This window comes from Euprymna scolopes, chromosome 2 (assembly GCF_053919585.1).
Source record: "Euprymna scolopes isolate OS-2025 chromosome 2, ASM5391958v1, whole genome shotgun sequence".
NCBI lineage: Eukaryota > Metazoa > Mollusca > Cephalopoda > Sepiida > Sepiolidae > Euprymna > Euprymna scolopes.
In genome coordinates this window covers 76,242,877-76,267,660 of record NC_136483.1, presented here as the reverse complement: position 1 = coordinate 76,267,660, position 24,784 = coordinate 76,242,877, and the positions used below count along the sequence as shown (strand labels likewise).

The 24,784-nt window shown below is 32.6% G+C and overlaps 1 protein-coding gene across 1 annotated transcript in view; it reads left to right on the top strand.

The window, feature by feature from the left end:
* Nucleotides 1-24,784, top strand: part of LOC145292576 (proline dehydrogenase 1, mitochondrial-like) — a 138,188-nt gene that overhangs the window by 62,819 nt on the left and 50,585 nt on the right. The window contains exons 4-6 of the mRNA XM_080138738.1: nt 18,019-18,165; nt 20,180-20,244; nt 20,856-21,049. Coding sequence (XP_079994864.1) covers nt 18,019-18,165; nt 20,180-20,244; nt 20,856-21,049 — 406 coding nt within the window. The remainder of the gene's footprint in view (nt 1-18,018; nt 18,166-20,179; nt 20,245-20,855; nt 21,050-24,784) is intronic.

Below are 24,784 nucleotides of genomic sequence, written 5' to 3'. Positions count from 1 at the left end.
AACGCTAGGGTGTCTGTATAAAAATTGTTAATATTTCTTTAAAAACTAATATATATTTCCTGCAAACCTCTGGCCTTTATGGAGGCTAGACTAAAACTTGCTGCTGTAGTTTCAAATGCCCTGAAATAACAGCAAGGGGAGACTTGATTCCAAATATTTCTTATATTTTGGAAATAGGGTGTGATTATGAATATCTCCAGTATCAAATAATCCTTATACACTGAAATTTACTTTATGTATGAAAACCAAAGAGGCGAGATATAACATGAGAAATATTTGGAATTAAGTCTCCCCCTGTTATTTCAGATTATTTGAAACCATAGCAAGTTTTAGTCTCCCCTTCATCAAGGCCAGAGGTTTTGAGGAAGTATTAGATATTTTGTAATTCATGTACAAAACTAGGAAAACAAATGACTATGATTGAAACATTTTATGGAAGTAAAGAAAGTGCCAAAACTAGGCTCTGGATGATAGATAATCCCCTTAATGTGCAACTTTATGGGCAAATGTCACATAGCCCACTACACAAGCCGGGTCATTACCGTTCCAATGAGTCTTTATTTGTTAAATTCTGATTAATAGTCACTGAGATTTAGAACTTATGAAATTGCCAAAAATGGTGGTATATCTATATTAGTGGCCTGGTAAGGTCACAAGGGAGACAACCGTAGCAGTAAAACTGAGGCTAGCTCACAAGACACTATATACAAAAATGTAGGCAAATTTGGGCATATTTTATTGATTTGAAACTATAGGTTCTTTTTTACCAATTGTCATAAAATTTTAACCATAGAATAATATAATCTTCAATAAAAATGCTATAAAATGTTTCTATGCTATGGTTAAAATTTTGTAACAATTGATAAAAAAAAAAAAAAATTTTTTTCAAATCAATAAAATATGCCCAAATTTGCCTACATTTGTATATATAGTATCCTGCTAGCTAGCTTTTAGTTTTCTCCCCTGTTGCCTTGCCATATATATAATCAGTTTTTGGTTAAAATATTTGATTTATTATTGTTCTCCAGACAACTTTCACCCATAGGAAGCCATGAGTACTTTATGTTAACAAAAGTGTTATTCAAAATACTAATATTTTTTATGTAATTAACAAAATGTATTTTTCGCACACTTTCAGCCATTTGTGTCCGTGTTTTGTAAGTTAACATTTGGATAATGAATTTATAGATTGATATATTCATAATTTAGCTTTCATTTTATCACAAACATCCTTATTTATAACCATACAACAACAGATGTCTGCATGACAAACACCTGTTGTAATATATCGTTAGAATTGTATTCATTGCATCTACAGAAGAAAGAATCGATGAAATACACTAAATAATTCGCTTTCTATTCTATTTTTTAGATTTTGAAAGTTTTTAATCATGAAAGAAAAATTTTTAATTTTCTGTGTTTCTTTTCATTTTTTTTTTTTTTACCTTTCTATTAAAAAATACTCTCTTTCTCTCGTATATGTGTGTGTATATATATATATATATATATATATATATGAATGGAAATGTATAAAAGCTTATAACTTTTCTTTATTCATTTTCAATTGGTGACGTGCAGGAATACAAAATAATATGAAAAAAAAATTTTAAAACTTTTTTACAGGTACATAATTTTTGACCGATCCTTCAGTGTTCATCGGTGGTAGTGAAAGTGATGAGCATACACAGGGAAAATATATATTTTATGTATCGATCAGTATTTTAGACAGTATGCAATACACACGTAGAGCTAGGTAGTAAGTTATGAAAATATATTAATGACAATTAAGCTACAAAGAAGCTTTTGCATTTTATCCCTATATATATATATATATATACAGTGATGATCATATTTATTGGCACGGTAAAATAAAAGTTAAATTTTGTCTAATAAATTCTAAAAAAGGGATTAATAACAAAGTATATTATGTATTTTTAACTGGCCTTTCCGATGCAGCAATCGGATTTTAGAAAAAATAAATAACAAAGGAACAACAAACATAATTGCAAAAAACCCTTGTTCAAAATTATTGGCACGGCTTTGTTTTTCTTTTAGTATCAGTATAATATCAATCAATTTCCGGTTTACGTGCTTTCTGAACTTTTTTATAGCCATATTATGCTTGTTTAACGCTAATTCAGTGAATAATTTTTTCAGATAATTTTTAGATAGCGATTTATTTAAACTATTATAAGTGACTAAATTATAATTTTCAATCGCCATGGTTAAAACTAAGGAACACAGCGAAGACGTCAGGAAGCTTGTTATAGCATGCCATACAAATGGGGAGGGCTATGATAAGATTTCAAAGAAGCTAAACCTTCCCAAATCCACTGTTAGAGCCATAATAAACAAGTTCAAATCGCAAGGCCACGTTATGAGTTTAAAGGGTAGAGGGAGAAAAAGGATTCTTTCCCCAAGAGATGAACGGAAAATTGTTCGACAAGTAAAACAAAACCCAAGGATCTCTGTTGGGGAGATTGTTGATGAACAGAGCACCTCTGGAGTGAATGTATCTCGACATACAGTTGGTAGAGTTTTGAAGAGAGCTGGTTTAAAAGCATGTCGTCCGAGAAAGACTCCCTTATTGAAGCCTATGCACCTGAAAGCAAGGCTAGCCTTTGCAAAACGTCATATTGATAAAGATGTTGCATTCTGGAAACGTGTTCTATGGACTGACGAAACGAAAATAGAGTTATTTGGCCATAATAAAGTGTCTTATATTTACAGAAAATCTGGCGAAGCTTTCCTGCCTAAGAACACCATACCCACAGTGAAGCACGGTGGAGGCAGTTTGATGTTTTGGGGATCCTTTGCTGCCTCTGGACCAGGGCGACTTGTTAAGGTCACAGGTAGCATAAAAAAGGAAGATTATGTTAAAATATTGGATGAAAACCTGAAAGACTCTGCTAAAGAGCTCTCACTTGGTCGTCGTTGGTGGTTCATGCAAGATAATGACCCAAAGCATTCGGCTAAACTGACTAAGAAATGGCTTGAGGACAATCATATTAATGTTTTGGAGTGGCCATCACAAAGCCCAGACCTTAATCCAATTGAAAATTTATGGAGAACATTAAAATTGAGGGTAATGCAAAGGAAGCCTAAGAATCTTATTCAATTGGAGGATTATTGTCAGGAAGAGTGGGCTAAAATTACTACTGAAGAGTGCAACAACTTGGTTGTAAACTATGAATAGCGACTGAGGAAGGTAATCAAGGCCAAAGGCTATACAATTGATTATTAAATAAATCGTGCCAATAATTTTGAACAAGGGTTTTTTGCAATTATGTTTGTTGTTCCTTTGTTATTTATTTTTTCTAAAATCCGATTGCTGCATCGGAAAGGCCAGTTAAAAATACATAATATACTTTGCTATTTTCTTTAATTTAATCCCTTTTTTAGAATTTATTAGACAAAATTTAACATTTATTTTACCGTGCCAATAAATATGATCATCACTGTATATATATATATATATATATATATATATATATATATTAGTTTACCACTTTTTCTGCAGCCTTCCACCATTTCTTCTCGACATAACTTGTTCACACTGACTTGTTATTTTTGTGTCTACAATCTAAACACTTTCTTGTAACTATAGAGGATATTGGTGTGAGTTTTTGTTTTACTAAAGAACACTTCTGTTCATGTGATCCATTTAATTACGTCAAACCTTGCTCTCATTATGTTATTTTAAGTTTTTTCTTCATTCTTTTGTCTGTCTAGTTAACACACTCAAGACTGTATGTGCGTTAATAATCTTGGATTACATCCAATAAGATATATGTGAAAGATATTTATAATCTATATGCCTGAAGGTGTATTTAGGTAATTAAATCCACATTTCAGTCACATAAATTATTTTGAGTTGAAAAAAACACTCACTGAAGTCCAATTATTTTCTTCTCTTCTATTGACACTTTTGTTTCTTGCATAAGCAACAGCAGCAGCAGCGGTTTTTGTTTTTGTTTTTTCAACAACAATGATCAACAATAACAGTCCAAAACACATGTAAACTGCATGGCATCTAAAACAAAACTCTCACTCAAGCAACAAATCTGTTTCCTTTTATTTAGCCATTTTGGACTCCCAACGGCACTTAAGTTTACATAATCATCTTCACCTCGTACTCAAATGGTTCTAGGTTACCATGCCATCGTTTTCTTATAGCAGGCACATGCTAAACATGGCCGCTTATTTCACCATCTATCTTTCACCATCAATATGCTGTTTGAAGTGAGAAGTAGCTTGTTTTTGCTGAAAGCTGTCCATTCAACATCTATGCGGTATTGTAGTGCTTCATTGGGATCATTTATAACAAATCATATGTCCTAATTAGTTAAATGCATCAATTTGTAAAAATGTCTTTATCCTTGGTTTTCTATGTAGTTATGCATTTTTATCTTCAAGCAGTTTTTTTTTTTCCAAAACTATTTCAGCAGCTTTGGAACTTAGATCAAGAAATACCCATAGGTTGATCGTGCAATCTCTAAGGGCCGCAATGTCATTTCACCAATCTAAAATCCTGATTTATATATGCAATTTCAGGAATAATTAGAGCAGTTGCAATGCAAAAAGTTAACAAGTGATCCCCTTAATTTCTATTCATCTTACCATTATTATGCCTATCTTAGGACAAGGTTTTCAATTGTGTATACTCATTAATGAATTGATTTTTTTTAATCGGTTTCATCAAAATGATTCTTAGTTTAAGGTGTTTTATGTCATTAAAGGCCTTTGAGAAATCAATACGAAACGTTTTATTGAATTCAATTGACTTTTTGATAATACTTGCCTCACAGTTCCTTTTTCAGGCTGATAAGCCGCTTTTGAAAGAGGAAGAGTAAGAAAACAATCTTTCTAAATTCTTACTACAAATAGTTTTTGGCAATGCTTATCATGTTTTAGTATCCTCCCCCTCTTCTATTATTATTATTACCACCACAATCACTTTAAAAACTGACGAGGGATCTGTTCAGATTAAAGACTTGTATTGAAAAGATGGTATAGTACTTGAACAGAAGCTCAGTTTCTATTCTCAAATGTTTGGAATAAATATTGTCAATTTCTCGACTTTTACTCATTTTCAGATTTTTAAAAAAAATTTTATTATCACATTTAAAAAAAGTCATGAATAACTTTATTTTCTTTGTTTTTCTTTCTTTCTTTCTTTTTTTATTGGAAAAACGATTTCTTCCAGGTTTTTAATTTCTGTAATAAAAAAAACAAAAAAAAAAAACAGTTGTGATGGATTTTTAATTGCTTGAACTTTTTCTCTGGATCTAATCCATCTTGCAAAGAGATAACGCGGTTATCCTTAATGAATTAAACGAGTTCAATTTGATCTAATCAATTATAATTGTCATCAATCCTTATCTGTATTCAGTAAAAGACAAAATCCATAACGTAACACAGACGACAGAGAAAGAAAATAACTCGCTGATAGTTTCAAATTTCATCTTGATTTTTTCTAGACTACCTTTCTTCTACAGCTATATTTATATTGTGTTATCATCTCTAGATATTTGCTAGGAATAGATCTTAACTGCAAGTCATGGTTTTCTTAGCTGTCTTTGTAAAGTTAGATATCTTTATATGTACTAGTTAGGTGATCGTTATGAATTTTGGAATATAGGTGTAAGGGGTCCAAATTTGGGATGTATTTAGTTTAATTGTATGCAAAAGGAAGTAAAAAAAAAAAAAAAAAAGTGGAAGCCTTTCGAAGAGAATTCATATGCCTCCAATCTTTTGTGTGAAATTTTAATAGGTCGTAGACATCAATTAATAAATATTCACTAAATTTCTGTTTCTTTGAAATATTTTAAGGGATTTTTAGGAGGCATAGTATCACTACAACTTCCCAATTGAAAATTCAAATATCAGATTTGCATTGAATTTGATCCATTGATTTTGATCTTCATAAAGGGGACATAAAGTGTGCAAAAACTGTTCTGTTTAGGGAATTAATTTTACCTGTCCTGGGACGGATATTATTCTAGTTCATATAAATGTATCTTACTACTTATATTTTTATGGCGGTGTATCTTTTTTAAATGAAGGAACCTGTGTGGAATTTCGGACTGAAACTGGGGATAGTTTGTTCTCCTTCCATCAGCCATAAATGTCAATTCGTTATTCTTATCATCTGCAGTAAGAATTTAACCTTCAATTGCCTACCATTGATGTCCATATCAATTCTTTGATACTGTGGACCCCCTCCATCCCTGAAATCAAGACACCAGATAATATGAAGGCAGCAATTCATCAAAAGGAAGTGAGATGTGGACATGGAAGAGGTCGACTACTGAAAACTGTTTGTTGCCATGTCCATTAGGTGTTAGCATTTGTGTAACCATGGCTGGAGAGCGATAATGACTGAGAAAACAGGTGGATGTAGTTGGTGTCACTGATCAGTTGGCAATATTTAACATTTCTGTTTGAAAGTAGATATATTTAGGAGACAGGGTGAACAGACCAGATAGGGTAGGCCTGTGGAGTCGGTCAGAGCTCTGCTCAGAGGGGATTGTTAAGAAAGTCTGAAATTCAATGACTCTGCTCGATAAAGGTTATCATTGGACAGATACAACTGGACAATTATCAACAATGTTTGAGGAGGGGTGGGTCCTTTTTTGAGATGATAGTATCACATATACATCCAGAGTACAATTATCTGTATCTTTTATTGTGTGAATCTGCAATTTTTACATACAACTTGTAAACCAGAGCACATATCCATGGTTATCACTAGGATTATGACAACAGCATATTCTTTTCACTGTTTTGACTCGCAAGTATATATCTGACACAGTTAGACACAATTAATCAACCGAGAACTACATCACTCTGCATAAAAACATAAGATATCAATGGATATATACCTGAGAATTAAAACAAGGAAAAGAATATGCTGCTGTCATAGTCCTAGTTATCACTAATACAAGAAATGACACGGCCAGAAGAAAAAGGAGATAAAGACAAAGAGAAAACCCTCACAAAGATTTGGAGGTGGCGGCGATCACCTAGAGTGTGCCTTATGATCTGGCACATAGGAAGATGTCTATCGTAGTAAAATGAAAGGGTATTTTTTTGTCTACATATGAATTTGAGAAAGAAAAAACAGAAAAACTATACACAAAAAATACACAACCCGATGTTAACATCTATTTCTTATTGAGATTTGGTATCTGTCTGAAACCAAAACTATACTATTACTACCTTTCCGTGTTCAATTTAGAAGGGTAGTAAAATATCTGTTCTGTTGTCATGGTATAACCTTCCCAGGTATTACCACCTCATTGAGGTGAGAACAATGCAGTATATGATGTTTCTGAATTTTTGAGATGAGGATTGGTTATTCGTATTATTTGGATTCATCAGACTACGGTTCTCATCTTGAGTGTGATTTTCACGTTTCAGTCGATTCTGCAGGTGTCCACAAGGACCTGTGATGCAGTGGTTAGAGTACTTGGAAAAATCAATAAAGAGTGAAATTCTCCTGAAGGTTGAAGGTTCAATCTTCAGTGTGGACGACCGAAAAGTACAATTGTGAATTACTTAGGACCTCTATCCAGTTGTGGCTGACGGAACAAGAACATGCTACCCCTTTGAAGTAAATAAAGGGTTCCGCTCAAAATTCTGTCCAAATTTCAGAGTTCGACAAACATTCATCTGAAGAAGGTTACATCAACCGAAATGTGAAAATCACACTCGAGATGAGAACAGTAGTCCAATGAATCTAAGTAATACGAATGTAGTATATGTTCGGATATTGTATAAACTAAAAACAAATATACAATCGGAGGGAGCATACTAGTCTATATTAATAATCTAGCTATATTCATCTAGTGTTTTCCATAAGTCCTTTTAACTGTTTTAAAAACATCTTTTAACCAGATTTTTTAAATAATTTAAAATTTAGATTTAATTGGAAAGCAATATTTTTTATTTTTTTATTTATTAGTTAACAAGATTAAAATGGCTGACTTAAAAATGCATTTTTATAAATAGGATTTTCAAAATTTGTTTTTATGCTATTGCATTTTTTATTTCAATAAATATTTTATTAATAGTCAGTAATAATAATTTTAAATTGTAAGTCACATAGAGGCAAAAAACACAGATACATGCAGATATAAGAGAAGTGGTCACAATTTTATCAACAAGATCTCAATCCTTCTTCCCTGAGTACACAGATGAGAATGCTGTCAATTATATAATGTTTATTAGTTCACACATACACACAAAGTCAGGCCAGTCAATCTGATGCAATGAGGGCTAGTGTTTTTTTTTTCTTTTTTTTCTCAAGTACTTAAAATTACAGATGTAACTTTTGATCTACATGCCTAAGAGCCCCCCCCCACACACACACATATGCACACATGATGCATGTGAGCAGTATGAAAAGAAGCATAAAAAACCTACTAATGAAGAGATGGGTCACTAGAGGCAACATTCAAGGAGTCACACTTGAGCCCTTCCCCAAAATCATAGACTCCGTTAGTGAGAAGTACACAAGATGTGAAGTGGGGAGGTGATGAACCTATTGGATCCTGTTGTTCTCTATGGAATTATTAATGCTGTAATTTACATTCTGGAAAATGTATGAACTTTCAATCTTTTGCAGCTATGGATAAAATAGCATCTTGTGTTAAATGAGTTGTATATAATAGGTATTATTTTTATATTAACCCTGAAAGGGCTAATGTTCCATAAAACAAATGCATACAAGTAATCATAAAGTTATAGTTTAGGTTCATTTGTAATATTGTTTGTTTTCTTTAAGTTTTGTTTTTTTTAATTTGAGCTTGTTTGTTTTCTTTTTTTTTTTTATGAGTAGAAAGTGTAAATTTTGTTTACTTTCGACAGTTTCATAACTCGTTTCCTTTATTGTTATCTAATCTTAGAATTGCTCTTTTCTGGGTTGGAATCTATCCATATAACACTTATTGTATGCTAGTTTTTAACTTTGAAGTAAATTTTTTAAGCTCCTTATATCAAGTGGTTCCATGCTTGTCTGGAGCAATTTCCATTAAAAAGCACATGTTCAAAGGATTTTGAAAGAAATTGTAAGGTCTGAAAATAATTAGTGCTCCTTTTTTATATACTTTCTAAAGGTCTGAAACTTGAAAATTATTAAAAATCACTGCCATTTAGTAATAATCCAATATCCTTGCTAACACGCATAATATAATTACAAAGTATCTGTGTATAGGTTTTTTGCCACAAGAAAACCAATGGAATCGACACATTTCAACTAAAGTTATTATTTATCTAATTCCAAAATGGCTACTGTTTACATTAAATTCTACTTATTTTGACACTTATAATCCACACAATATTGGAAATAAATTTAACAGCAAAATATGTTAGATTACTGTAATGTATTATGTGGTCAACATGAACGAATTGATAAACATATTTAGAGTAAAAATACATTAGTTATCAGACACTAAAATGATGACCAATAAAATGTCATACAGTATACATATGTAGTTATACTAATAAAACATTTACGCGCTTTATTTATCAATGTTTGCTTTGCTGTGAGTGAAAAATTGATATCTACAGATGTCTGTACATAGAATGTTTTTGACAACTACACCTTCTTTCACATCCACATTTGCATCTGCCTTTTTCCGGATCTAGGATTGCTTCAGAAGCTGGTGGATTCAAATATCAAATACCATACTCTGTGAGTGTACTCAAGCAACACTCACCCAAGACGGATTGAACCAGCTTCCTCCAAAGGAGGAAGTTTTGTGGAAAAATTAAATTCACAAGCAGTTCTCAGTTACTCGTATATACCTATCAGATGATAACATTAGATTTTTTGCAGGGTAATGTCAACATCCTCTTACATTACAGCGTCTGGTCACCCATCTGCTGATTCAATGTTGCTGAACTTTGATCTAATGAGAACCAGTGTATCAATGTGATTATGCTGTATATAAAAAAAAAAAAATCAAGTAGGAGAGAAATAAGTTGAACCTTTGTCAAATTTCCAACCAAATGCAACAGGTTTTAGGAGGCCTGTGTGTTTTTTATTAGCTTTCCTCCAGATTATGGCTATGTAGCGTTCATGACATATTTCTAAGTTGGTGGCTGTTTTACACCTTCGACTGCACTAAATTAGAGAAATCAGCAAAGCTCATTCTCTGTTGTGTGGATTTTTTTATAGATACAGCACGCTAACAAAACGTTTCCAGCTGAGAATATACACCATATGGCAGATCGTTGTCGTTTAGCATTGCTACTGCATCCAGGATCTCGGTCATGAAATATGAATGCATTGGTTCTGCTAGCAAATCTACCAGACATGGCAAATCTACCATTTCAGAGCATGAACATCCTAGAGTTTAAAAGCTCATTTTATTCTGAGTTTTTTTTTTTGTTTTTTTTTACTAATGAGTCAATCACTTATCAAAGCCTAAAAGTTACTCGAGGATAAGAGTTAATGAGTTTATCAAATGGACAGTAATACAACACTGGAGATTGGAGACAATAGTTGAAATTGGTTAGAATTTGACTGCTTTAAGAGGTCTGCTTCACAAAAAATTGTTAACATTGGAGTTGAAAACAATCATGTCTGCTGGGAACCAGTTCCATCTTATGTACCACAGATGGATAGTTCTTGGAAAGAAACTGTACTTATGGAAGTTCCGTTTAGTTTTAGGTACACAGAAAGGAAATTTATTTATAGTGGTAGTAGGTGGGGGTGTTTTTTTTTTTTTTTTGTTTTTTTTTACAAATCTTTTCACCCTGCCCTTGTCAGTAAGAGACACTAGAAACTGATAAATGCAAATACATGTGAACAATTAGCAAGACCTTAATGTTTTGAGACTTGGTCACATGTTCTGCTTCATAAAAAATACTACACCACATAGTATGAGCAACATGTCTCTCTGCTTAGCTGTAATCGGGCTGTCTAAAGATACTAGCTTCCTGACTTAATATGTACCAAACATTGATAGTTTGTTTTGTTTTTTTTTCTTTTTACCCCCTTTCCCTTGGCAGACTAAAATTATATTCTGCAAAGTCAAAAACGAAAATAAGTTTGCCTATACAAACCAACCAAACATTAGTAATAAATATTTAAAGATGTAAAGAACTTGAAGCATAAAAACTTTGTTCAATATTACTGGATTCAATGTTGAATAGCTCCAAAAGGGTTGATATGCCATAAAACAAAACAAACAACTATAGCTTGGTTTTGAGAGAAAAGAGATTAAATAAAACTAAAGAGATTGTTTAGTTCTATTTTTTTACTGAAATCTAGGTTGTTTTAGAGAAATTAGAACCCCAGGCATTACTGGGAGTCCTGTTAATATATAAGGAAAATTAAAGATGGAAATGTGTGAAGATAGTGTTGTGGCTAATCTTTTTGTTCAGAGAATGATTAAAAGAATGAGGTTTTGGAGAACCAGTTTCACTAGAAAGCAAAATAATTAAGCAAAATGGTATATGACACGTCCAGATACTTATGTTTTATTTATTTTATTTTTTTTTAATTTTGGTCCACATAGCTTTAAAAAGTCGGCAATATGCCCATTCCCAGGTTGAAAACCTTGGAGACACCTGATTTAGATTATTCGAATTTCTAACCTTACTTTTAGTGGGTGACATGTCTCACCTTCATATATTTTTCTACACTTACACCTCAAGAAGGTCAGATTACATTGAAACATGAGAATAACACTTGTGATAAGAACAGTAGTCTGAATAATACAAATTATAATGATACAAATTATCAATCGTCATCATAAAATTCAGAAACTGCATGTATTTTATAATTTGTTGAAAGCTCAAAATAAATATTAAAAGTTGGAGAGAATGACATTTCAAAAATGTCTTTGTCTTATAGTCTGCTTAAGATTACGAGGCCATAAAAAAAAAACGATCATTGATTTGTCTCGAACAAAGAAACCTAAGAGAAGTAGTTTCAACATGTGACCAAGAGGATGAATAAATTCAAGGACAGTTAATTCGTTTTAGTTTTCAGCATAAAATGTGAGTGTAGCGTATATAATTTAATGCTGAATTCTTTTCTGTTTCTGGCGTCATGAGTTAAGTCGGAAAAAAATATCATGTGTAAACTATTAACATCTAGCTATACTTACTTGCCTCCACTTTTGTTCCCCCACCCCTTTTTAAACAATGCCATTTTATTTTTCTTTTAGACATTATTTTAAAAAAAAGAAAAATATATAATAGAATTATCAAACTTAAATTAAATCATTACAATATTGTTTGGTCATTAAATTATTGATACTACCTGCCTCCTGGAATTATTTAAAAAAAAAAAAAAAAAAAAAAAAAAAAATTCTGTTAAATTCAATTTTAGTCATGTTCATGAACAATCGTCATTCTGTTTTTATATAATCTTTCCACAGAGAATTAGTGTCTGATACTAAAGCTAAACAATTCTGTTTGACTATTTGTTGCTTAATCCTTTTAAGGTAATGTTGCAATATTGAGCCAAGTGGGTACACAATGGGTGATCATTTGGGAATAAAAGCAGGGGAGGGCAGAGCAGTAGCTGAGCTAAGTCTTTTGACAGGGTATAGCATGAAGGTCTTCTCAGGAAAAACAGATCATACGGTATCACTGGACGAATACTCAACATAATTAAATCCTTCCTAGATTAGAGAAAAATCCTGGTTGTCCTCGACAATCGTACATCTAAACAATATGATATAAATGCAGGAGTGTCTCGGGGATCTATCCTTGGACATTTATTATTCCTAATATTCATAAATGACCTCCCTGACAAAATTGTCTCTGAAATGGGTATATATGCTGATGACACCACGCTCTATAACAGGCACGGCAGGAAAACAAATGAACACATATCTAAAGAAACGGCAGAAACACTAGAGGATGACCTCCAATCTGTAGTAGAATGGGGACAAAAATGAATGGTCACATTCAATGCTGCCAAGACTAAACTTATTTCCGTCAATAATTACAAGAAACCTTCTCTACCACCAATAGCAATGGCCAAAGCCTCATTATCTGAAAGTACTTCTTTTAAACTCCTCGGCTAACATTCACAGGAAACATGAGTTGGAACAATTACATCGAGAGCATTGCCAGGACCGCTGCGAAGGAGGTAGGCTCTCTCTACCATGCTAGAAAGCTATTAACGCCCGAAAGTATACTGTACCTCTAAGGCCACCATTCGCCCATGTATGGAGTATTGTCATATTTGAGCTGGTGCATCTGCTACTAGTCTCTCGCTCCTAGACAAGGTTCAAAAGAGAGTCGCCAACCTGATAGGTCCTGAACTGTCATCTAAGTTTCAGCCTCTGTCCCATCAACAAAATGTAGCATCCCTCTGCCTGTTCTACAAGTATTTTAATGGTGAATGCTCTGACGAACTGCATGCACTTGTACCCCCTCGATGTAAATACCCCCCAATAAATCTGACAAGCAGCTGAATCCCACATACACAGTAGAGATCCCGAAATGTAAGAGAGCTTTCTACTCGAGTAGTTTCTTCCCAAGAACTGCTAGACTTTGGAATTCCCTTCCGGGCCCCTGCTTCCCCAACTGTACTGACATGCAGAAGTTCAAATGTAACGTGATCAGACATCTGGCTGCCCAACTCCGTACATAGTACCCCTGTAGCTTAGGTCCCTGATAGTAGCCCCCTACATCAAAGTGGCAATGTGCCTTGTATGGGGTGAAAATGTAATTAAAAAAAAAAAATGTGGTATGTGGGAGGACTTTCTGCTTATTTTGCCATTGTTTTTAATAATCTTTGACTTGTCACAGGAATCAAGCAATTCCAATTCAAGAAAAATGTGGTTAGAGATTGCACAATCTTTGCTTCACAATAGACAAGGGTTATCCATTGTTTGTCAAAACTGAAGGAAGCCTACTATAATCTCTATAAAATTGTTGGATGTAAATAGATTCCCACACTTCCAATTTTTTAATATGTAAGGTTTTTACTAAAAATTTTAAAGCCAGGAATGATTTTTTGTTCAGTTTAAATGCTTCCAAATTTTTAAGTGCAAGCAGTAATTTTTATTTTATTTTTTTCAATTATTAATAAAAGATTAAAATCTATGACTTGTTTATAAAGACTTGCATGTTCTGATGGTTTGAAGTCTATAGCCGACAAAATTTTCTACTTTGATAGCTTCTTTATTTGGACTACTTGGGATCGGAATTTCCTCCTTACTCCCTGTTTCCCCGACTATACCAATATGCAGAAATTTAAATCTAATGTGAACAAATATACTACTGCACAACTCCCCACTTAGGATGCTCCCTGTAAGTCTTGGACTGAATCTCAGTAGTTCCTTATATCCAGCTGCAATATGCATTGTTTATGATGAATAATGAATGGCATCCTATTTTTGGTATGTTTGAATGGTGTTGTCAAGGAGGTTACTGGCTGACTTCTTGTTCAAATTGACACCTTTAATTCTTTAACATTCCAGTTACAAAGTAAATAAAAATCTGTCGGCATTTTTTTTCTTTCTCTTTCTTTTTTTTTTTTACTAAAGTTTTTATTACCGTAACTCTCCTGTCTCAACACCACTTAAGTCTCTCGCTATCATCCATCTAACCCAGTGTACACTTTTCTTTTTCCAACCGCATGCCAGCCACAGCCGACCCATTCTCGTCTTTGACATTACATGTCCATTTTCTTCAACATCTACTTTCTTTCTGCCGATCATGTGGTGCATTCTTTCCCCCTTTTTTTTTTCCTTTTTCTTCTCATGCACACTTCCTAATTTGCATATGTGCGTTTTTTGGCTGCTGCTGCTAATCTCTTTACAAGCTATCCTCCGTTGTAGCTGATACTTTCCCCACATGCTCATATGCACCGTGTTACAATTCCACATCGTTAGTTTCAAACCAAGCCTCGTTCTCCTCCCTGGCTTTCATCTGTTTGTGCTTCTTTCATTGCCCATCATAATCATTACTTCCATCAGTATTGTTGGGTTTGGTTCTGAGGCTTCTAGACAATCCTACAGAAGAGCTAGCAATGCCTACAAGAGGGCAATTTCTGAGGCTAAATCTAGCTATTCATTTGAATTTGTGATTTTATCTCATCTAAAAAAAAAGTTGGCTTTCATGATTTTTGGAGAATCTATAATTGTGTTATTAATAGTGGCAAGTTTACTATTCCTTCTTTTTCAATCAATTGTCTCCAGGTCATTTCATCTTTTAATGATAAGGCAGATCTCTTGGCTCATCTTTTTGCTGACAATTTTTCTATTAATGATTCTGGTGATGTTCTTCCGGATTTTCCTTCGAAAACTGATCACTGTAGATTTTATAATTATTACTCTATAGATGGCTGTTAGAATTCTTGCTGGTTTTGACCAGTCTAAAGCTTCCGGTCTTGATTTGATTCCTGTTGTTCTGAACTTTCTATCTTCTCAAAATTATTCACCCTCTGTTTGTCTAAGTCCTGTTTCCCTTCTTGTTGGAATGAGTCCTCTGTTGTCGCTATCTTTAAAAACGTTGGTGGTTGGTCTGACCCAACTAAATATCGTCCTGGTAGTCTTCTCTCTGTTATTAGCAAAATCTTTGAAAGGTTGGTCAACGACAACTTTGTTCATTTTCTGGAAAGTCTGGAGTTTTTTAGTGATGTTCTGTATGACTTTTGTGGTTTTCATTCAACAGCTGATCTATTAACTCTTGTAACCGAACAGATCTGTCAGTTTATGGATAATTCATGAGAAGGTAGGGTCATTGCATTTGACATTTCCAAGGCATTCAACAATGTGGCATCCTGGTCTTCTACATTAACTCTGAGGTTTTGATATTTGATAAACTGTTGATCAAAGCTTGCAAAAAGCTCTTTGAGTATCATTTTCTTTTTCAATTAATGCCGGTGTTCCTCAGGGCTCCATTCTAGGTCCAACGCTGTTTCTTCTCTATATAAGTGACCTTCCAGAAGATATTGTTCAGAAAATTAACATTTATGCTGATGACACCACCTTCTATTTTGATATTGCTTCTCACCCATTTTCCTCGGATCAGTTATAATATGCTGTTGATCTAGAAGTTGATCTGGGTTCAGTTATGGATTGGGGTAAAAAATGTCTTGTTTCATTGAATCCTGTTAAGACAGCTATTGGTTTTCAGTTGCACACGTCTCTTTTCTTTCTGAGATTCTTATGGATGGTTCTGCTCTCGATGAGAAATCGACTCTAAAATTTCTTAGTCTTTCTTTGTTCTCAAATCTTCCTTGGAGTCTATATATATTTGTGCCATGCTCAAATTGTCATAACTATTAGGGAATAATAATATCTGGCAATCTTAAGTTTGAGGATCATTTGTCTTATGTATCCAACAGGGAGCTTTATGTGCTGCGTATCCTGAGCTATTAAATTCTTCATGAATGGCACTTGCTGACCAGGCTTTACAAGGCAATGATTCATCCCTATTTGCAATACAGGTTACATCAAGTGGCTTCATGCCGTGTCTCTAGCGATTTCCATTAATAAAAGTTTTAAAACAAAAAAGAAATTTAGGAAATTTATATGCATGTTCTTGTTCTTTGAACTTTTGTAATTAAATTATTTTTTTAATAGAACTTTTTTTTTTTTTTTACATTAGAGTATATTTTCTTTTGGTTTCAATAAATAGTTGATTAATACAAATTTTTTTTTTTTTTTTTTTTTTTTTTTTTGTACGACCTGCTGTTTTGTATCGCAGTCAATGAAAGAAGTAGAAAGCAAACCATGTCATGTAGAAACATCTTAATACTATGTTTGGCGTCTGCTCTGACCAATCTTAACATGTCCATAATGTTGACATTTGCTACCGTTACAATGTTATGCCAATTTTTTGTGCTGGTACTAACATGTACTGAGCACAAGCTACAACATCCTTGCACAATTTAGAGATGGCAGCCAAAACAAGTGGTTGGATACTCTACATCAAAATCTTAAGATGGCTGGACTTTGATCATGTACAGTTGAAGGAATCCAGTGTCTACTAAAAAATAAATGGTTTTGTTTTATAAATATAAAATAAAACCGTTTTTTTTTTTTTTTTTTTTTTTTTTTTACATGACAACATTATTCCAGCATTTTCTTAATATTTTTCTAGTAATATTTACCTGAAGTTGCCATGTGATGCTGTATTGCTGGTCAGAAATAACTTCAGATGATGCTTGATTGACTGCTGAAGAAATATTTCTTGATATTTTGGAGTTATCCATGATATTGATGACCTAGTTTGTTCTTAATTTTTGAGAACGCTCTGCTCAATGGCTAGGGTTAATTGGGATTATTCGCTGGTGTCCGAGTAGTCACGTTTTGACTGACAAGGGGTCATTTAATGAGTTGTGATCTGTCTTATTAGTGTTTAAGTTTTCGCTTATATTTGACAGGTGTTTAGTTCCCAGAGTGACATTTTTTTGATTGGTTGAATAGGTCTTGATAATCAAAAAAAATTGAGTATTTTACAGAAATCATTTTTCCTGCTTCTGCTTTTTTTTTTTTTTTTTTTTTTTTTTGTTGTTGTTGTTGTTCACTGTTACTGTTATTTTTGTTCACGCGGAACAGGGTTTGATCAATAAGGTGTTATCTATTAGAAGAAAAACTTGACTCTGAATGAGATTTTTCTAATGATTGTGGAACATAATTATGTTTACCATTCTTACTTTTAAAGATGAATGAACGGTTAAATTTATATGCATTAATATATATCTCTATATTGTTGTTTTTTGCATTTTTTTTTTTTTTTTTTCTTCCTTTGAAGATTGTAATGCTGGGTATGGGGCAGCCAAACCAGCTGCCAACATTGCCCCACTTTTTTATTGAAACCAACCGAGAGCTCTTTTTAGTATCCTCGCTGTTCCCTTAAGTGCAATTGTCTGAATCTCTTTTGCACTTGGTTCACCAGGAATATTAGTTAGGTAGGACTTCAGGTTCTTCTTCATAAGTCCTGTGGCACCTATGATAACTGGTATGATCGATGTGTGTGCGTGTATAAATTTTATTTGACTTTATTTTTTATTTTTATTTATTTTGTTTTTTTCAGATCCTGAGATCAAACGTTACCGTGCCCATGAGGAATTTGGAGACAGAAGAGATAAAGTTTTTGAGGCCCGTACCTATTTTTACAAAGATGAAGAAGCTTGTGACGAAAATATGAACATTTTCCTTAACTGTATTGATGCAGTATCTGGTAATAATTTTCCTTTGTCATAATTTTTAGTGTTTGTGAAACTACCATCCTCCATTGTTGGGCTAATGATATTTGGATTATTCGGACTACTACTCTCATCTTTAGTGTTATATTCACATTTCAACTGATGTAACCCTGACTTTATTCAGGTGCACTTTTTCAAACTAGAAAAAAATAATTTTATGGTACTAGTATGTGAATCGGTTTTCACAAGAAGTAACCTTAATCAGCATGGAAAGGGGTGACCTTCATAAATACAAGGCCTTTTCACTATCTGGTTTATCTGCTGACCTAACAGATTTTGGTATTGACAGATAAACCACTTGAAGGACACATAATTAAGAGATTATTTTATCCTAAGCAAGTACAATAAAATAATTGAAGATTTTTATTTTTTAAAAGTATATTTCATTAAAACTTCCTGTAATTTCAAGACCTTAATTAACAAGATAATAATAAATAAATAAATGAAAGAAGCTGTGTGTGTGTGTGTGTGTGCACTCACACATACACAATTTAAAGTGTAAAATTTAACATGAATTAAATCTCATTTTTAGACAAGAATTTACATGTTTTCACATACATTTTAAATTAAGTTTTTTTTTTTGTTTTTTGTTTTTTTTTACAATTCTTTTTCTTGGTAATTTAACATGTTTGCTGCATAATTTTTGTTTATACTTTATATTTTATTATGAAGGTTTAAAAAAGTAATTTTTTGTTATTCTTGGAGAAAATTGGAAATGTCAATTTAATTTTAGTTTAGAAAACTAAAACAAATAATTTTTACATGAGATTATTCTTCAATCTGTTCTTTTGATAATAAAAGAAAACTTTTCATTGAGTATCGTTCATGTTTTTTGGAGTTATCTTTATTTTTCAGTAGTGAGGGGAGGCAACTCTTGATTAATAATTATTTTAACTTTGTTTCTTTTAAATTCATTGAATTCCATTCAAACATTTTTGTGTAAAAAAAAAAAAAAAAAAAAAAAAAAAAAAAAAATGAAGTTTATTTTTACCAGAAAGTTTTCTCTTTTCGTGGCTCTTTCTTCATATTTCTCAACAAAAACTTGATATGTCTGACTAAATAGTGGTTTTTTATGGTGGTCAACTGAAATATACATGTGTTAAGGCCTAAAACTGAACTGTTATCCATTTACACTGGGATTCGGCACCCCCAGGGGCTCAAGAGGTCAAAAATGCCCCAAAAAGTACACTTTTTTCCCCATAGCATTTGATCCATTCATTAGATTTTCCTGAAACTTGTTCAAAATATGGAGACCATTGTTCTTAATATAAATTCAGTATGGGTGACCCTGGCAAAATTCTGGTTTGCATCCCTCTGGGACTTTTAGGGCTAAAAAAAACATGCCTTTTTGGAGCTCTTTTTTCATATTACTCAAGAACTTAATATGTATATCTATATAGTAGTTTTCCATGGTGCCAAATTCAAATATACATGTCTTAAGGCATGTAACTGCATTGTTTGTCCATTTTCACTGGGATTCGGCATTCCCAGGAGCTCAAAAGGGGTCACAAATGCCCCAAAATTGCAGAAAATGACACTTTTTACTACATAACTTTTGCCCCCTCCATTAGATTTTTTTGAAACTTGGCGAAAATGTGTAGGCAACGTTGGCCCTTCACACTTCTCAAATTCATCATTTCTTCACTATTTTTTATGGCATCATCTCACATGCAGCACAAGAGGGGGACCACGCATACGTGGCTTGTTTATATATAAATAAAATACACATTGTTCTTTATTATAGGATAGAGGATGATATTTTATTTTGCTTTTTAATTGTTTGGGGTAAAAGTGAGGGTGGAAAGAAAGAGCCTTAGTCTGATTATGAAACTGAATATATTGCTAGAAAATGATCTACATCTGTGATTGAAGAGGAAGGTAACATCTTGAAACATACAATTCTGACCTTCAATCGTAAACTTTCTTAATGTCTTTTTTTCTATTATAAATAAAATTTGTTAAAACATTTCTCATTTTTACCATTTTTAGGTGCAACGGATGGATCTGGATTTGCTGCTATTAAATTGACTGCACTCGGACGCCCACAGCTTTTGGTAAATGTTAAGATTTTATGAGTGTTTAAACATTTAGGTTGGTCACATATCATTCAAATACAACAATGTGTATGATATTCTTATGGCCACAATTTGTGAGTCTTGTCACCAAATTAGTTTTCAATCAAATTTGTACATGATTAGTTCTAAGATAATTATCACCCAAACAACACTTTTGCATAAAATTATCCAAATTTAATCACTAGAAGTTTTGATATGTAAACCATGAAAGTTGAGAGTACTGCCTCACTCACGCATGGAGTATTCTTGTCACATCTGGGGTGATATGCAAACCTGTTAGACATGGTTAAAAAAAATAAAAATGGAACTGCTAATCTAAGGTTTTACAGCTATATAGCAATTTCCTGTTGTTGTCCTAATGAAGGTCCCAAAAAAGCGCGAAAGTTTAATCTAGTGTTTCTTAACTGACTGTAGTGGTTTCTGTGGACTGCAATTTTACACTCAACTGTAGAAAAACAATTATGTAATGTATTGCATTCAATTCAATAAGTTTTATGTATATATTTTATGATAAGTGATATAAAGTTGGTTTCAGGTTCAATATATAGTGAATTTCTTAAATTTTATTTATTTTTCTTTTAATTCTCAAGCTACAAATGTCTGAGGTTCTCGTGTCAACACGTGCCATGTTTGATAAAATCACTTCTAAAAGTGAGGAACAAGAGATCCTTCTGAAAAGCTTTCGAGAAAAAGACTTCCGAAAAACACTCAAGGGTATGGGCATTCCAATGAGCCGTGACGAGACTAAAAAATGGTTCACTTTTCTTGATATTGGGCAAGATGGGTGAGTATGACAGCGCAATACTGCCTTTTAATTTAACTCTTAAAAAAAAGTACTTTCTGTGGTATTTTATGACCTTGGTTTCTTACTCGAAAAGTCTTATAAAGTGAAAAATTTAAGTAGATATTTTGATTGGTATAATTGTCAAGTGAAAAATTGACGAGTCTGATTGTCGGTTGAAAGAAAATTTTTATTGGTGCAATTGTTGGGAGGGGTGAAATATGGTTGATGGTTACTTTTCTCAGATCTGATTAAATAAATTTATTTTTCAAACTTTGTATAAAGAATAAGTAAATGAAATATATCTGATCTGATCATATCTTCAAAATCTGCAGATATAAAACATGTTTTTTTTTTTTTTTTCTTTCTTTTTATCTTGTCACTTGAAAAAAAAAAATGAACAGATTACACCAGCCAAAACGTTATAAATCTAACAACCCCGGTAAGAATAATGCAAATAAAAAAAATGTTAGCTATGTAGATTTTTTTTTTTTTTTAAATTAAAATTTTGACAATGTTAAAACCCTTGTGAGAAAGTTACATTCTCAGGAGTCACGCCAAAATCTTGACAGAAGTTTTTGTCAAAGTATAAAGTATATAAGCAAAAAATAAGATGAAAGACGTTTGACTATCGATTAGTGACAATATATTATCCTGTCTGTCGCATTGGAATGGGCTCTAATGAACTTGCTGCACTTATCTTTTTAAATGAACAATACCCAAGCCACACAGTTAAATTCCCCCCTCTTTCACTATAGAGTTTGAATATTTTCTATTTTTATAGTTTCTTCTCTCATTTTGCTTGCCTCTGAAATCCCTTCCTGCTCCCTGTTTCCTCAAACGTTACCAACATGCAAAATATAAATGTTGTGTACAAACATTTTGCTAGTCAACTCCTGATCCAGGTTTATGCCCCCCCTCCCTCCTCCATAAATCTGGTCTCTATTGCAGTAGTACCTTCATATTTTAGTGGTAATATGCTTTGTTTCGGGTTAATACATTTTAGTGCTTCTACACTATTAGAACAAAATTTTGCAGTCGATAAATGGAGTTTTCAGATAAAAAAACAATGGTTTCTACCGATTTTTTATTTGTCAATTCTAATAAATTACAATGTTTGCTTCCAAATTATGCAATTGAAATCACCTGAATATTACTGAATTATTAAGGGAAAGAAAGCAACTTTAATCGTGTTAGCAGCTGAAAAATTGCAGCCATCTTTTTTGATAAAATCAATCGAAACAGAAAATTACCTCCCTTTTGAACTCTTCTGTATCTTACATAAGCAAATACAATTGTTTTCTTCAAATTCTATTTTCTTTAATAAATAATTTTCTACCTTATCGATTTTCGTAATTTTTGGATATCATCATCTTAAAAATATGAGGAATATGTAGATACCATTGTTTTCATGTGAAACTCAGTATTACGATTTCCAAAATTTAATTCTGATAGTGGAGAAGCACCTACATTTTTGTTTGTATTAGAGAATTTATAATTGATGAATAGTTCTCTCCTTTGAACACTGGTTGTTATAAAACTACTGATCAGTTTTTAATTCATTACATATCAATTTTGTTAAGTTAATTTTTAACTTTAGCAAAACCAATAATTTGGGAGAGGGGGAAAAAAGTTGATCTCAAAACTAGTGATTTCATATCACGGTGTCATATTGGTTATAGTCACTCATGTAACCAATGGCCATTGGGGACCCTCTTGGTGTAGTTCTAATAGGTATGTTTCATTAGTCATTGGAAATTTGGCACTGAAACAGTATAATCTGTTTAATATAGTGATATTCCTTGGCATGTAAAATGTCTACATTTTAACAATCTTCCTGGCTGGAATAAGTGGGAGGGGGGAACAAAATACATTTTATTCTTGCAAAGAACATGATGAAAGAAAAAAAAAATTTGTCGTATTAGAATCAAATATTGATTTGTCAGATTCAGTGCTATTGATGATAAACTGAGAAATATACCGACTTCACTTTATTATATAGAAGAAAAAGAAAACTGAAAATGGCTTACTATTATTTAATCTTTTTATTTGTAACAAAAATTAATAACAAATGCAAATCAGTGACAAAGCTAAAATTCTCCTAGTGATTGAAGGGAGGGAGTTGATAGTTGTATACACATTCTATTTTTCTAGTTTTACTCTAAACTAGACTCTATCACCATAATGCCACATTCTCATTATGGGCTTAATTTTACTTAAAATATTTTCAAATGTTGTTAAGTGAATTTTATGTATAAAGAATGAGATGAAAGATGGAGTGGTACAATTACAAACACCCTAAACGTATGAATTAAGTTCAAATTCTATTGGTTCCATGGAATTCAATCACGCTAATAATACTGTTGTGAAATGGTATCATCTATGTTCAACTAATCGTATACATGTTTTAGAATTTTTCAGATGAAGTCCAAATAATACAAATAATCATATACAATCGTTTTTGGTAGGTACTTGAGCATCTACCTAGAAAAACGGTTAATTAAACTGCAGAGGCACCTGTTAGAGTACACAAGTTCTATAATTGAATACCTCCCCCCCAAAAAAAAAGAACGAAAAACATAAAATATGCTTTTGTAAACAGCTTGTGAAAACTTACTGACAGCAATATTTTTACTCTTAAATGAGGTGAAAACTTTATTTTATGAAAAATATTTCTTGTCATTTAAAATGTCCGCCATGTATTCATGCACCTTGTAAAACGTCAAGTGACTATGTGCGTGCGCGAGCGCATTTTATTCAAGTGAAAAAATTAATGTAATCAAGAAAGTGAAAACAGATTATCCGTTTTTATATCGGGAAGCGGAAAAATATCTGGAAGGGTGGGTGGGGGGTCATTTCGGCATTGAAGCCGAAAAATGTTTTGAGAAGCCATGTTTTGGCTCTTTTTCCGTTTGGCTGTTTTTGACATTTTTTTCCTAAATGGGAAACAAGATATCCGTCAGCAAAAACAATAGTGATTACGTTGGATACTGAATGTCTTTAAATATGGATAACTGTGCGTTTGCACAAAAAATAAATGCGATACTCGTTCTCAGTGCATCCAAAAACCTATAAAAGTCGACAAATTAGAGGTGAATGCCGAGGGGTCGGTAAAATAAATAATACCGAAAATACTTATCCAATACTTTTGCGTGGCATAATATATATATATATATTTATATATTAGATATTAAGAGGAGATTATAGATAGATATATAAATACCCGTTCACATACACCTTTCATGATAAAGCTAGAACCCAGAATTAGATAGAATCGAGCAATTGCATCGACAATGGACAACGCCAGACCCAAAGTGGGTTTCGATGTACTGCCTATGTCAGAGCACGTCACTGATGAGATGCAGTGTGAATTTATTTATTTATTTATATATATATATATATATATACACACTGGACTACCCGTGACCCGTTGGGTCAGTATGTTATATTAGCTATGGAATTAATGTATGAGCGTGACACTTGTGACGTAAAGAAAATGGGTTTTTTGACATAACGGAAACATTTCTATGAAAGTATATTAAAATGAAAAAAGAATATAGATAGATTTCTATGAGTTGTTCTGTTTATAATTATTTCTTTTTAGAAAAAAAACTTACAGCCATTGAATTATAAGTGGTTTACCATACTTATAGGTAAATGTGCACCGAACAGATACCATAATACTTAAAGTTAAATTCAAATTTTGATATTTCTTTTAATTTAAACGCAAAAAAAAAC